General features: G+C 40.8%; 1 protein-coding gene across 5 annotated transcripts in view; it reads right to left on the bottom strand.

The window, feature by feature from the left end:
* The window catches only part of gabrb3 (gamma-aminobutyric acid type A receptor subunit beta3), a 68617-nt gene that overhangs the window by 10018 nt on the left and 42716 nt on the right, over positions 1 to 15883 (bottom strand). For all 5 annotated transcript variants that reach the window (XM_039810085.1, XM_039810084.1, XM_039810082.1 and 2 more), the window contains 5 exons: positions 15515 to 15735; positions 14469 to 14551; positions 13198 to 13335; positions 7808 to 7960; positions 1992 to 2236 (listed from right to left, as the gene is read on the bottom strand). In XM_039810085.1, the coding sequence (XP_039666019.1) occupies positions 1992 to 2236; positions 7808 to 7960; positions 13198 to 13335; positions 14469 to 14551; positions 15515 to 15735 (840 nt within the window). The remainder of the gene's footprint in view (positions 1 to 1991; positions 2237 to 7807; positions 7961 to 13197; positions 13336 to 14468; positions 14552 to 15514; positions 15736 to 15883) is intronic.

The following is a 15883-nucleotide window of genomic DNA, read 5'->3' as shown; positions in this document are numbered from 1 at the left end:
GGACTGACCGCAATGCCACTTAAAAAGATGGGAGAAGGGTACTTTACAACAACAGTTTGGGTCTTTCAAAATGAGTGAGGCGCAACTGAAAGCACCATTAGTTTAACAAGGTGCACATAAATGCACCATGGAGTACCGTTGGAGCCCACATGCTTTACCGTCATTGTTTGTTTCCATAATCACTCACTGGAAGGCAAAATGTTGCCTTTTTTCAGTTCTGTTGTCTCTCTGTTAACTCCGCCACTGGCAGTGGCCATGGTGTCTGGGAAAGAGCAGCTGCAGGCTACCGCTAAGCTAATGTTACCCTGTGTCTTTAGCTGCATGCTACTGGCCGTTAAAGTGATTATATGTAACTGTTTAATGTTTCTGAAACTGTGTAATTTTTCATCTGATGATCATAAATGACCTGTAACAGCAAACGAGAATAACAGTGAAAAGAACGCTATTTTTTTTCTTTGCCCAGGTCCAATTTTTCCCGCAAAGTCACAAAATGATTTGCGGCAGGTAGACGCCGCTACAGTCTGACGGGTCACAGATTTCATTGTAACACCGGTAAAGCCTGTGTTATTGTATCCAGCCAGATAAAAGGTAACAGGAGCTTTCTTTATATAGGCCTAATTGTATTTTAAGGTTATGTTAGAAGTTATCTGCTGTAGTTATGGCTGATACTGGGGCAGGACCATCACAGGAAAGAAGAAATTAAATGAAGAACAACTAAAAGCTCAAAGGGAAAGTGAAAGAAGATGGGTGATAACGTGAGTCACACTCGGTCGGGCTTTAACAGATGGAGACAATTACGGGATTGTAAATGATTCAAAAACATCCACGAATTGGTCCTCAGGTATGTATAAAAATCTATTTAATTCATAAAATAACTTTACAATGCGTGATGTGGTTGTACGTCAGTAGCCAACATTAAATTATGTCCCCCTTCCATTTAGCATGGACGTGTTATTCCTTTTAGTCCGTGATTGTGTTGGCCTACCATTTTCTTCTCCCTTGTACCCCTGTACTTGTGTAAAGTGTCCTTGGGTTTCATGAAATGCGCTGTATAAGTTAATATTACGTTTGTTGCTACAGCAATCACTCAATGCTTTGGCTCATGACACAGTGACAGTGCTACCCGGTTTAGCTCACAATACATCCAAATTAGGCTAAGTTACCGTATGCAACACTTAAAAATGCAACGATGCATCTGTAACGTATTCTCTTATTGTAAATGAATGATTTTCTGTCTGAGAAAAATATTAATTGCAACTACTGTAGATGACCTCCCCGTAACTCTAACTCAGTAATCTACAGTGGGTAACACGGCACTGTAAAGAAAAGAGCTTTAGGACAGCAGCTGTGGTAAAAACACTACCGCTTTAGTCCAAAGCGGCAGCTAGAATCAACACAAACTGAAAGTTAGAAATAGCCACTTTAAGCTACATTGTGTCTGTTTGTTTTTTCTTCTTTGGACGTGCGCAAATAGTGGAGAGAGAAAACAATATTGAGGGAATTGCGATCCTGCTCTTTATTTTGATAGTCGAAATCAAAAGCTCGTTTCGATCAATGTTCGATTCAGAGATTGTGAACCCCATTATCTACATACATGCTACTCATCTTGGTTTCTCCTATTTGTTTAAGTTAGTTAGTAAAGGTTGACATTGCATTGCTGTCATCCACAGACTTACGACCAGTGAATTTAGTTAAAAACGTTGCTCACAGCTCTTAAAACACCCGTTGTTCTATAGGAAATACTGAGTGTAACTTGATTCTTTGATGATTTGTTTTATTCGCCACTTGTATGTACGTTTATACATTCTTTCCTGTGTAATTTGTTAAATTGTGGTTCTTGTATTCTATTTTATTTATTATTTCTTGTATATTGTGTGTGGTTGCTGTGTGTCTTATATGTGCTGCTTTAGCACTGAAATTGCCCAATTTGGGATCAATAAAGTCTATCTAACCTAATCTAATTCTCTGGAGCGTTTGGAAATGATTCTCACCTTGGGTCCATCAAATTTATCCCGCTCATTATTTGCCTTCTGTGCCTTCTCAGCCATCTTCTTCTGCATCTGAGGTCCTCTTCCAAAGAAGATGTAGTTGACGAAGGCGTACTCCAGCAGAGCCAGGAAGACAAACACAAAGCAGCCCATCAGGTACATGTCTATAGCTTTGACGTAGGGGATCTTGGGCAGAGTCTCTCTTAAATGCGTGTTGATGGTTGTCATGGTCAGGACAGTGGTGATCCCTGTAAGTAAAAAAATAAATAAAAAATCACCAAGTTGCAAATAAAAAAAAAAAACACACAACTAACCTCAAATACAACCTGCATGGTCATGAAAGAATACAGATGCAGTTTTTTAAACAACTTCCTAAACTTCCTTAGACCATAAGCAAATTATCCAGACCCAGTTTTCTAAAAACACATGGGAGCGTGTTCGTTTAACTAACTTGTATTGACTGAGCTATATTAAATTTGGTATTGTTTAATTAAAACTAATAAAAAATCAATTTGTGTAGCAGTACATGGGCTAAAAAGAAGCTATACTCTTAAGAGTGCTACTGTATTAGTCTCAATGCCAGACCTTCCTCCACAGCGCTGCGGAGGAGGGTCTGGCTAGTCCATACATGATTCCGGGATGGGAGAAAAACTACTCTGGGTTTATTGGCATTTCTTTAAACCAATCACAATCATCTTGGGCGGGGCTAAGCGCCGATCGGAGCCACGGTGCCCCAGCTAAATAGCCTCAGGAAGGAACTGGTTTTGGTAGAACGTGTACGTTCAAAAGTAGTTTTAGTCGTGCAACAGAAACTCTAACTAGCTGTCTGGATTTACCCTGCAGAGATCTGAGGAGCAGTTAACCATAGTCCTCACAAATCCACCGGAGGTTAGAACGCCAACACAGAGGAAGAGGAAGGTAACGGACATCAGTCCGAAAAGAAGGACATCTGGCGGAATTTCCAACGGCACCGGAGCAATCCCTCTCATTAAGAGAGAGCATTGTATTGTTCTGTCAAGGTCTCACCATGAGTCATTTTCATCAGCTGCAGGTACAAACATTTCCATCAAACCTGATTATAACATACGTTAAACCGTTAAAAGCCTTGAAAACCTTGAAGACCCTCCTGATGCCTCTTCTAAACAAGTTTGAATTTCTTTAGTTTGGATAAGCAGAAAACGCTCCACTATATGACCATCATGTAACATACAGTACAACAAGTGAACAGACTCAGCAAAGACACAACAAACAGCAGTGTAGTAATTCTCTGGATAAGGTGCACCATCAACATTAAATGTGTCTGTGTGGTGTTTGTGTCTCCTGGATGGCTTACCAACCTGGACGCTGTGTCTATTTCTGTCGACTCTGACTTATATAATTAAACCAAAAGTGTTGCACTGTACAGTGCTGGATGTGTGTGGGTGTGAAGAACACTGTGGGTTTGTGGCATTGATTTCTGCAGAACAAAGGGAAGAGCAAGAATCCAAAGAGACTCAGAGCTCAGGAGGAGAGGGTTACTCAACAAATCCCCAACATATTTTCAGTGCAGTACTGCAGACTTTACTGCTGCTGTCTTTGACATTACATCAGCTAAAAGTACAGGGAAAGATTACCAAATGATAACCACTGATGACATCTTGTAGATGATGATAACGTCCAATCATAGCTTTAGCAACCGTAACTAGGGAGGTCTGTTGAGCTTTTGATTTTTTTTTCCACTTGTTAAATAAATGTGCGTGGGGCTATCCTTTAACATTAAAAGTAATAAATATACTATTTGAAAACACAAACATGTATGTAAACTAAGCAAACAAGGTTATATTCAAATTAAATAATAGATAGATGGATAGATAGATAGACTTTCTTAATCCCAAACTGGGAAATTACTCTGTCAGAAAATACAAGAAATATACTAGAAATATTAAATAAGATAACAAAAGATCAAAATACCAGTATGGAAAAAAATATATACTTATAAAGGAATGAAAATAATGTACATGTACAAGAGTAGAATAAAATGTACAACCTATATACATAGTATATATAACAAAATAAAATATATATAGGCTAATATTAAATATAATAATGTGATTTTACATGTTTTGTTATCATACTTATAATACTTGGACTAACTAGCGCTACAGTACACTCCCAGAACAATGCTGTTTCTTGATTTCCACGTCTTCGACATGGATCCACTGGCAAGGATGCTGACGTGTAGCTTTGGCTTCAGTCTTTAAGCACGATATCATGTATGTAGCCATATAGTTAATTTAAGACCCCTTTTTACACGATTCTAACTAAAAACGAGTTAGCAAGACACATTTATATAAGCAACTGGAGACGGTGTTGTCAGTAAACTCATGCAGCTAACATTAGCTTAATTAGCGCGCTAGCTACAGCTGATAAAATCTTCCAGTGACAGTTGTCGTTTTTAGCTGGGAAAATTGGTGGTCGCTGCCGGCTAAAAATGAGAAGCCAGCTGATATCTCTGATATCAAGGATGCATTGTTTCAAAATCAAGAATTTTGATGATATATTTGCCACCATGACTTAGCAAAGTGTCAATTACAGGATGTACTTAATCTATACACCACGCAGCCGCAATGAGATTCCAAGACTTCTTAATGCCACACTTCATTTCCCCCTGCCAATATATGACACCTGGTAGGTATCTCTGACAATGTAGTTTACCTCAGGATTCTCAAAGCACCAAAATGGCAGAGAGAATGGAAACTTTCAGTGAATCATCACATAGGGAGTGACTGAATTTGGATAGTAGCCTACAGTAAGCGTAAATGCTGCATTGATCTTAGTGTGACAGACCGTGGTCTTGTCAATGTGGCAGCGTTACAGCAGGTCTGACCCTGCCGAGGTGCTTCTAACTATAGCTGCTCAAAATGTTCTACATAGTCTCAGTGAATGACTACGCGACCGGGATGTAATGAATGCTGCAATAATGTGCTCTTCCTTACAACATAACGCTAGATGCTGAATGAGGATTTCCATTAAGGCAAAGATCAATGCAGTCAGGAATGGTAGGGTTTTTTCCTGTGGTGAACAGAGCCTCGTCTTTGTTTCAGTCCCGGAGACCAGTGGAAAGTGTGAGTCTTAGAGTCTCCTATTACACCACAGAGCAGACTGAAAGGAAAACATTCATTCTGAATCTGATATTTATCTATTCACACACAGTATGTATGAAATAAGTGTGGGAAGAAGTCACCAATAGTGCTCTGCATGCATTTAAAATGGATGAAAGTTAACTGTCTTGATCATTGAGTGTAATGTCACACAATCCTTTTCTTCTTTTTACGATACCAGTCCTGATACGCGGCGTTCAAAATAAAAATGTTCGTCCACCAGCCAAATGGCTAGTGAATGTTCAAATTTGACCAGCCACTCAATAGATTGCCATTGATTTTGGCTGGTGAGTGAGGCAAATCTACCAACCACTTACATATTTTACCAGCATTTGGCTAGTAGATGGTGCCAATTTTGAACCTTGCTGATACCATACCTTGGTTGTGGTCTCGATATCAAAACAATGACTTTTCTCTGAATTTGAGTAATATAAATGCTTTTCTACAAATCCTGTTTTCCATTTAATAAAGGAGGCTAAACTTCAAACAAGAGGGTGAACACAAACTTTGCCTACATTAAAATGCAGTCATAATGTATGACTCCCTGTTTGGCGCTGAGCTGACAGGAGGAAAATAGCTCCCTAACTAGTGTCTCATTGCCAGACCTTCCTCCACAGTGCTGCAGAGGAGGGTCTGGCTATTCCACACAGCATTCCAGGATGGGAGAACAACCTGCTCTGGTTTATTGGCATTTCTTTAAACCAATCACAATGGTCATAGGCGGTGCTAAGCGCCGGACGGAGCCACGGTGCCTCTGCAAAATAGCCTCGGGAAGGAACTTGTTTTGGTGGAACATGTGTACATTCAAAAGTAGTTTTAGTCGTGCAACAGAAAACTCAGATTGGACAGATAGTCTAGCTAGCTGTCTGGATTTACCCTGCAGAGATCTGAGGAGCAGTTAACCATAGTCCTCACAAATCCACCGGAGGTTAGAACGCCAACACAAAGGAAGAGGAAGGGGACGGACATCCGGCGGCACCGGAACAATCCTGGAAATGAAACATCGTCGATGTAGACTACTCCCTAGCGAACATCCTCAAAGTACATGTTTAGCCTGCGATATAACATTCTTTTTTTTTCTCAAAATGTTGCTGGTGCCTCTTTAAGAAGGGGCAAGACTAACAATTCAAAGAACCGACCGGGACACCTAACAAAGAGAGCCGTGAGACAACACCAAAATATTAAAGTTGCAGGCCATAAAACAAAACAATTAACTAAAAAGAGACAGAGTTCAGGGGGACTTCAGACTGGGGTGATAATTCTCTGTGGATTTGTCACAAGCAACACCTTTCACATTACGCACATCATTTGATTAATGTTTTTGGTGTAATTCTTTGGGGGGCTTTTATTACTTTTTAATTTATAGAGCAGCTGAAGGATGACAGGAAAGGGTGGAGGGGTGTGACACGCAGCAAAGGACCATGGGTCGGATTTGACCCTAGCCGCTGCCAAGGACTCAGCCTATATAGAGCACTCACTCTACTGGGTGAGCTAAAGGTTACCCCATTTGATCCATAGTTAATATAAAAGTGTTTATTAGTGCAGCTTTAACTCTAAACACTGAGGCCTAAAATGCATGGTGAACGTTTTTCTAAATCTGGACTGAAATAATGTAATAATGTAATGTTTAAATTAAATCTAGTCCTCACTTTGCTACAGACCCTTCTGAGACTCCACACTAACTGTGAAAAGGAAAGACAGTTTTAGAAACAAATAAAATGGAATTGGAAAAGTCAGATACCCTGTTTATGTCCTCTGCTGGCCGACAACATCCCACCTATTAATCCTCACAGGTCCCAGCACGGTAAATTACATGAACTTGACATGATCTTCTAACAACCGCTCAATCACCTTTACAATCTCTCTGAGAGGGAAGAGAGGCAATCACTCATAAATACATCTCACAAAACAACCCAGTTTCTGCTCGGTAGCTGTTCATTCAGAACTAATTCATGACCTCCCATTGCATCTCATCTGTTAATCTGTCCATTACTACCTGAGTGAGTGAGATAGTAGTGTTTTAGGAAAGAGAGGAAAGTGTCCGAGTCACATTCTGAGGAGAAAAGTAGAGTTGAAGCAGAAAAATGAGCCTCCATTGGGGAAAAACTCTGCAACAAAAGTTAAAAATAAAAGTAGGAAAAAAAGTAAGAGTGTTAAGTGTTCCTCTGAGATCGGCTCTGTGTCTAATTTGTTTTAATTGATTGCACCTGATCCTACCCACCTGTTTTAAACAGGCTGGACTGTGACGATCATTGAGTCTGCACACCGAGGAAGACATTAGCTGAAACATTTGGGGTTGGTACTGTGCATGGTAAATGCAAACAGAGCTACAGATGTGCTTAAATGACATTGGACAAAATGTAAGACCTTGTTTTGGAGAATCTGTAGCATCACATCATAAGTGTTTAATTAGTTTTTGGTTTCTCAATTTCTGAAGTGTTCCTTGATTCACAGAAACTCCTCCGACAGCCACATTCACCAAAATCATTCTCTGTCAAGAGTCAAGTCAAGTCTCCACTTTAATGATGTCATAGTTTAAACGTGTTCTGTCTGTTTTTTAGCTTTGGGACAGAGGTGGTCACTGCTCACCAGCCTGCAGCCCCACACTATCAAACACAAAAGACATCCGACTGAAGGTGAAGCGACAGAGCTGAGGTCAATCTACTGCACACATCATACCTAATGCAACTCTGGCAGCCGAGGCGTCATAATTTATCCAGAACGACACCCAGGATAGGATGGTGATGAGGATGGAGGGCATGTACGTCTGCAGGATGAAGTATCCGATGTTTCGCTTCAGCTTGAAGCTCAGAGACAGTCGAGGGTAGGCACCTGCAGGGAAACACAGCCAAAAGGAAAAAGCCCTTTTTAATTCAAGAGCAACGAGGGGATGTCTCACACTTTGTTTTGGTTCCTGTGGCGATGGCCTCACGAACTGGTTTCATCACCATGGAAACAAGCAAGCGTGGTGCAAATTGCAAAGCATTTTATGACGTTAGCCTTGAGATTATGTGTGTGCAAACGCCACAATGCAGAGCAAAATGTAAAACTGTTTTCACACACGTACAATGTTAAAGGAACAGTTTGACACAACGGGGGGAAACCGCTAGCATTCTCTGAGATGTTGGGAGGCAGATTTTGTTACCTTTGGATGGAGCCAGACTAGCTGTCCAGTCTTTATGCAAAGATAATATTTAAGATAAAGTTAAGCTAAATCAGCTATTGCCATTAATGTGAGTTTCTCGCTCATTTACACCTGAACAAGACATAAGACTGTTTATTAGATAGTAGCTGAAACTGGAGTCCGAAAACCTGCTCTGTAAACACTAGGCCATGTTGTTGGCCTATAATAAGGGTTTCTGCAGGTTTCACCAAGTCAAATTTAAGACTTTTTTTTAAGACCATTATGAATGAAATTTAAGACCACAACATCAAAAACAAAGTCGGATGTCAGAGTCTGGAAACATTGTCTGAACCAATTCCCTGATTTCCTCATTGGCATTATATGACTGGAGTCTAGATTGACTGTTATATAAATTGCATGTTAGGGGTGGCAGTAGCTCAGTCTGTAGGGGGTTGGGAACCGGAGGGTCGGGTTGCTGGTTCAAGTCCCCATACAGACCAAAGTATGGTGATGGACTGGTAGCTGGAGAGGTGCTAGCTCACCTCCTGGGCGCTGCAAAGGTGTCCTAGAGCAAGGCACCGTACCCCCAACTGCTCACGGCACCTGTTGATCGACAGCTGCAGCCTCTGACATCAGCATCAGCGTGTGTGTATTTTAGGCCTGTGTGTAATGTGTATTCTAACAACAGAGGGAAAACATTGTAATTTCCCTTGCGGATTATTAAGTATAAATTATTATTATTATTATGTTGGTCTCATTTGTAGTGTAATACAGCAAATTATATTTGGACTAGCGAAAGAAAGAACTACAACTGCAGAATTGAAAAAATTCAATGAGCATTAGAGGTAGAACTACATGGACATAGGAAAATTAAGACCGGTTTAAAGACCTAGAACACAGTACTTCAGCAGATTTAAAGGGGTGATAGAATGCAAAACCGATTTTACCCTGTCATAGTTGAATAACGACAGTTTGGTGGGTAAATAGGACATACATAGAAGCTCAAAATCCCACTGACACCCCTTTACTATGAAAATCTCATATTTTGAAACTGCCTCTGAAAACGGGCGAATCCCAACAAAGCTGAGTTGCTTAGCAGGCATCTCAAAATCCGAACCTTAAGAGAACAGTCCGCGCCCAACATTTACATAGGCTACACAACTGACCTGAGATCAGGTAGTCTTCTGAATCTAGGTCACGCAGATCTCTGCTATTCCATTACAAAATTCACTTCTGAAACTTTTTTATGCGAGAAATCAACCATATAAAGCTTGAATATGGGCCGCTTTACGAAAATGGATGGCTAATTGCAAATTTTCTCCGACTGTGTGTCGGAGTTTAGTGCCGGTGTTGGTGCTGCCTGGGTTGCTACATCGCCACCCTGACCGCAGTGTCAGCGAGCTTGTTACGCCCGCAATCTTTTACCGCAGCCCGCAGGTTCCAGTTAATCTTATAATGGGTATGTGTGTTGAGTTATTTAAACAAACAATCGGGGAAATAAACGCCTCTTGTCCGCGAGTCTCATTGATAGAGCCGCGGTGAGATGGAGTCCATCAATGAGAGCTAGCTAGCCTCCTCCTAACTCTGACATTCACAAAAATACATTCAATTGATATCCGAAATCGGACAAGTGTTAGCTAAGCTTTGTAAGACCTTGAGGAACCTGTAATATTCATGCCGTGACGAAATTCAAACTGTAAATATACTTTAGTTAGGCGAAAGTGAGCAAGCTGCAGTATTTCCCCATTGTAATGAATGGGACATATAGCAAGCAGCTGCTCGTCCTACAAAGACGCCTCGCGTTCATAAAAATGCCTTAAAATCAAATCGGACACAACGGTTAGCTTTATAAGACATTGGGGAATTATGTTATATAAGTGGCGTGACGAAATTCAAACTGTAAATATAATTTAGTTATGGCGACAGTGTAGCTAGCTAGCTGCGGTATTTCCCCATTGTAATGAATGGGACATATAGCAAGCAGCTGCTCGTCCTACAAAGATGCCTCGCGTTCATAAAAATGCCTTAAAATCAAAGTGGCGTGACGAAATTCAAACCGTAAATATATTATAGTTATGCCGGCAGCTGGCCGCGGAGCCCCGTATGCAGTATCCACAAAGGGTGACTTTGCGCTGGGTATGGAGCCCAGCCGGCTGCCGCTTTCTCGTCAGACTGTGTGGAGCTCCTAAAGTCCGACACGTCTTACCAAATTTGCAATTAGCCATCAAATTTTGTAAAACGGCCCATATTTCAGCTTTATATAGTTGATTTCTCGCTTAAAAAAGTCTCCGAAGTGAATTTGGTAATGAAACATTGCAGTGTCTGGAATATGAGATTCTGTCGCTTCTCTAATGTATGTGTATTGGGGATTCGCTCAACCAATCAGCGCGCGTCTCTAATATGTTATGGCAAATTCGCTCAACCAATCAGCGCGCAGCTCATCTAAATATTCATGACCATACCATATTTGGAAGAAAAGCTCTTGTTACAAATAGGGCCAAAACACAGGGATGCATAAGGGCCCATAAAATATCAACCAGGCCATTTTCAGCCCAACCAATGTTACATACCCCATTAGGAGACCATAAGGAACAGTGTGAAATACCCTATATAATCATTCTATCACCCCTTTAAGACTTTTTAAGGTTAAAAAGCATCTGTAGACAGCCCTAGGAGTTTGTTAGCATCAAGATTTGACCCTGATTGTAATGAGCTCTAATAGCCCTCTCTGTATCATTTTCTCAGAAATGTTCGGACAATTTCCATCCTACATTATCCTACAAATCACTGTTCTGGTGCCTCTGAGTTTTTTTTTTTATTACAAGAGAATAATTCATGCTGTCTCTGCCTCATGAATACATTATATTACTCTAAGTACATCCCCCCCTATTCTTTTATCAAGAGCTTGAATCATTATTCCCACTTCTGGGGTTGCAGTGAGAGAGGTCACGGTATGATGCAAATCCTTGTAATTAGGAAAGCCGAATGTGCACACTGACTCTCGCAGGAAAACAAAGTACAGGAGATCCACTGATATTTGGGTGCCTCATGTGAAACTTTAAAGTAATAATCATGAAGATTTTCATTTAAATGAATGTCTGTTACGTAATCATCTATCGCCAAATGAGATTGAGCCTATGGCCTGCTGATGAAAGCCCTTGCGGTATTACAAATTGAGTGCCTGTGGCGACATTCCCAAAAACAAAACAAACTGCAAAACAGTTAGTGACGCATTTTCCATCACCCAGCAGCGGTCGGTCTGCCAGAGAGGGTAGTGAGAAGTTACCGTGCATGGCAGCAGTATCACATATAACATGAAAATCCATCTTGTCAGGATTCAAGTAATGCGTTTGTGTCCAAACAGCAGCGGATCGAACCAATCAGCATCTGGTGAGAAGCTCCTGGCATCTATGGGTGGGGCTTATGGGTGTGTGCGACGGCCGCGACTGTTCGTTCAAAACAACAATGGCGGACGTGATAGACAGATGGTTCATCCAATTACCTGCCAGGAATGTTTTTGAAAGTGCCTGCCCTTTATTAAACAGTTTCCAATGACGGCTTCTCAGATGCTTCTGTGTAACAAACCATTTGGTGCGTCAGGTTAAGTGAGATCCAAAGACACACCTGCAATTACCATAGAGAAGGAAATGGAGATCTTCGAGATTGGAACTTGAAAGGCCATGGACATTTTTTTCTACTCAATATCAGCTTCTTACTATGAGTGATGGGAGTCTACAGGAAACCACATTTTTCTGCCAAAGTTAGAAAAGTTTTTGTAATATTTTTGTGAGAGATTTCTACAGGGCTGTCCCGAATACTGTTTTAGGGGCTTTAAAGCTTCGGTGATCAGCATGTACTGCTGGCTTTGTGGCAGAGCCGGTGGTTGAATAGTTTCCCTTTACATACAGTATCTCACAAAAGTGAGTACACCCCTCACATTTTAGTAAATATCAATGAACAAATTACACTTTGCTAATATGTAAAGTATTAAGTGTCCAGCTTGTATAACAGTGTAAATGTGCTGTCCCCTCAAAATAACTCAACACACAGCCATTAATGTCTAAACCGCTGGCAACAAAAGTGAGTACACCCCTATGTTAAATTCCCATAGAGGCAGGCAGATGTTTATTTTTAAAGGCCAGTTATTTCATGGATCCAGGATACTATACATCCTGATAAAGTTTCATTGGCCTTTGGAATTAAAATAGCCCCCCCACATCATCACATACCCTTCACCATACCTAGAGATTGGCATGGGGTACTTTCCATAAAATCATCTCTCAATGCAAATTTCACCAGCTATTAGGCTAACCGACATAAAAAACATGCCAATCTCTAGGTATGGTGAAGGGTATGTGATGATGTGGGGGGGCTATTTTAATAAATAACACCTAAATGTTTTTAACTTGATGTGGCGTATTTAGTCATGAATATTTAATGTTATGGAGAAGTACTTCAGAACTCCTTTAAAGGCATGAAATTGACCATGAAGGATTTGAGTTTTTAGTAAAAGAGTATCTGAAACAATTCTACTGCATGTGGACAGAATTCCCGGCTGCGTCCTGCTGCGTTCTGCTGCATCCGCCGCATCCGACATGACATGAACTCCACGATGACCTTTGAAGTCACTGCTCCATTATCTTTAATGTGACTACTATGTGCCACTGTTCATCACACCCCCAACCGGCCCGTCAGACACCGCCTACCAAGAGTCTGGGTCTGCCGAGGTTTCTTCCTAAAAGGGAGTTTTTCCTCGCCACTGTCGCAATAGCCACTGCTAATGCTTGCTCTTGAGGGAATTACTGTAATTGTTGGGGTTTTGGAATTGTGAGTGTGGTCTAGACCTACTCTATCTGTAAAGTGTCTCGAGATAACTCTTGTTATGATTTGATACTATAAATAAAATTGAACTGAATTGAATTGAATTGAATTACTGTGAACTCACCTGTGGAAAAGACCACGTTCCTGGAAACCAGTTTGTAGTCGACAATGGAGAACTGAGGGAGCTCGATGCGTGTCACCCCGGTCACAGCAGTGTCTCCTCCTTTCCAATAGAACTCTATATCATCTGTTGTGTAACCATCTGCAAACAGGGACACAGGAAACATGCAAGGTGTGATTCTGCGTTTGATTATCTATCCGTGTCGGAGTTCCGATGAGAAAGACAGGACGTTGCCTAGCAACATGCACCAACATGCCCCCTTTACTCGAACGGCGAACTTTCCCGCTCGGTCGAACTCAGAGGACACTGAGCAAGAATTCCGATACAGAATCCAAGATGGCAGCGCCCTGTGTGACTTTAAGTATGAATTGTTGTCATTGTTTTTTGGACCGTTTTGGTTATTTAAATGACTATTTCAATCACTCGTATTATTGCAATACTTTACTGCGTCCGGATCACTGCCTGTGGGTATGGGAATCTGTCTTGTTGTGAGTGCAATATTGAATGAAGACTTGTTTCAAACGGGAGTAGTTCAACATGGCTAGCGTTGCTAGCGCACACACACACACACAAAAATTCTCCAACTCGGATGCGCAAAACATACCAGAACGCTTGAAGTGTGGAAGTGACGTCATATCCGAGGGCCAAGTCGGTTCGTTGAGAATAATAGAACGCAGCATGACTCCTATGAGTGGAAAAGTGAAGCTGTCTCATTTTGTGTGAAAGCTAAAATTAATTATGTATTTTTATTTGCTTAAGTGAAATCTGGGGGCCTAATAGCTACAGTTGATTTACAGTAAGTGCTATGAATCACATGGACTCGGCTGGCTGTAAGTGCTGATTGCATGAGATGTAAATCTTCTTGGGAGTGTGTGTCACTGCAGGCAGACAGACTTATTCCACACGCATGGAATCCATAACTGTCGTAGTTTTATGGCAGCACAGACAGCCAAACATGTCATCAAGACTGATGAAGTTGGAGTAATTATTACTGTGCTCTACTTTGGAAATCACTGTCTGGTTCAAACCCTTCTGGATGGACACAGTAGCTCTAACCTGAGAGGGTGAAGCAAGCAATCTCATTGAGATACGACAGCTTAATAAATCGAAAGCAATTCCGCAGTGGGTGCAGTTTCTGTCTCCATGAGATGAGGAGTGTGAGAACTTTTTTTTTAAATGGGAATCACAGTGCTGTTCATATTTTCAAGGGGTGAAAAAGTAGAGGTGTCTGCTGTATTTCTTTACCAAGAACAAGATGTGAGCCTTAAACTTACAACTCTCAATTTCCAGAGTGCAATTCTGTTCGTCCAGCGGGTATCTCCTCAGATCCATCATGCAGGCTGCAGTCGTGGTGATTCTGAATCAAAACAAAACCATAAGAGAGGTATACATTACTTTGGTGACCTTTTTTTTTTTTTTTTTAAATAGTGTGTCATGTATGAAGACACATTTTCAAAGCATACTGTCTGTGTAGAGACAAGATAAAAAGTAATTTCAAATAGAACAAATCCTTAAAGCAAGAGACAAACATCCTGGCAAGGCAGTAATATTTAAAATTTAAAAAAAAAATTTTAAATTTTTAAAAAAAAAAGGGGTTTAATGATCAGCAGTGTTATATTAAGAATCAGAGTCCAAATAAACATGATAGATCAAGTTATATGAAAAGGAGGGAAAGGGGGTTATGAGAATTGCAGCTTGAATGGCTTCAGCAAAACAAATAAAACATTTAGCAACTTTATGCGTCTTGGGCAGATTGGATAGCTATGTGAGAGCCTAAAAGCCAAGAGTAAATGTAACCAATAAACATTAGTGATGGATTGCGGGCCAAACTTTGAAACCACTACGGGAGGCGATGTGAGATGTTAAAAAATGTGTGAATGCATAGGTGTAATTAACACAGGGGGTGGGGGGGTTAGAGACATTTGCACCATAACTTCATGCAGAAAAGGCACAAATTGTTGCAGAAAAATCTCCAGAATGCAGAAAATGATGTGTTTCACATTCAAAATTTCAATTTTGCTCAAAAGTGGAGATCTCTTTTCTTACATAATGCCCTACTGGAATGGGAATTAATGAAGATTAGTCATATATAGCCACTTTTATAGCCATAAAAGCTGTTATTCAAAGAAATGTAAATATTATTAATATTATTTAAATGCCATAATAAGTGGCTACTACTGTATGAAAAAAAAAAAGGCCGGTTGCTAAAAAAAAAAAAAAAAGGCTGGGTGAAAGAAAACCCACCAAAGGACCCAGCTAACACACTGAGGTGAATAGAGGTGCTAACTACAGGAGCAGCTAGAGTAACAGCAGCGCTCACCTGAGGCCGTAGAGAACAGTGCCGTCCGGGTGTAGCCGAATCATACGGTTCTTAACAGTGACGCCGTGAACAAAGGACTTCTTGTCGTTGAGGAAGTAGGTGTCTGGGACCCAGAGCTGGTCTGCGACTCTGTTGTCCAGTGTCAGGTTGAGAGGGATCCCTGCATAGGCCAGTCTCTTATCTCTCCAATACTGCTGGAAGTACATCGTCAACGTGTAGTCCTGTGGGGGAGTTGAAACAGCATCATGTAGTTATACTCAACAATAAATATGAGCCAGTCATACTATATAGCAGATTAGGGCTGCTTGATTATGAAAAAAAATTACTCATTGACTTTTGGCAAGATGTAGCGTTTATTGTACTTAAAGG

This window comes from Perca fluviatilis, chromosome 9, assembly GCF_010015445.1.
Source record: "Perca fluviatilis chromosome 9, GENO_Pfluv_1.0, whole genome shotgun sequence".
In the NCBI taxonomy this organism is placed as follows: Eukaryota; Metazoa; Chordata; class Actinopteri; order Perciformes; family Percidae; genus Perca; species Perca fluviatilis.
Note: the sequence above shows the minus strand (reverse complement) of the source record. Positions and strands in the feature narration are given on the sequence as shown.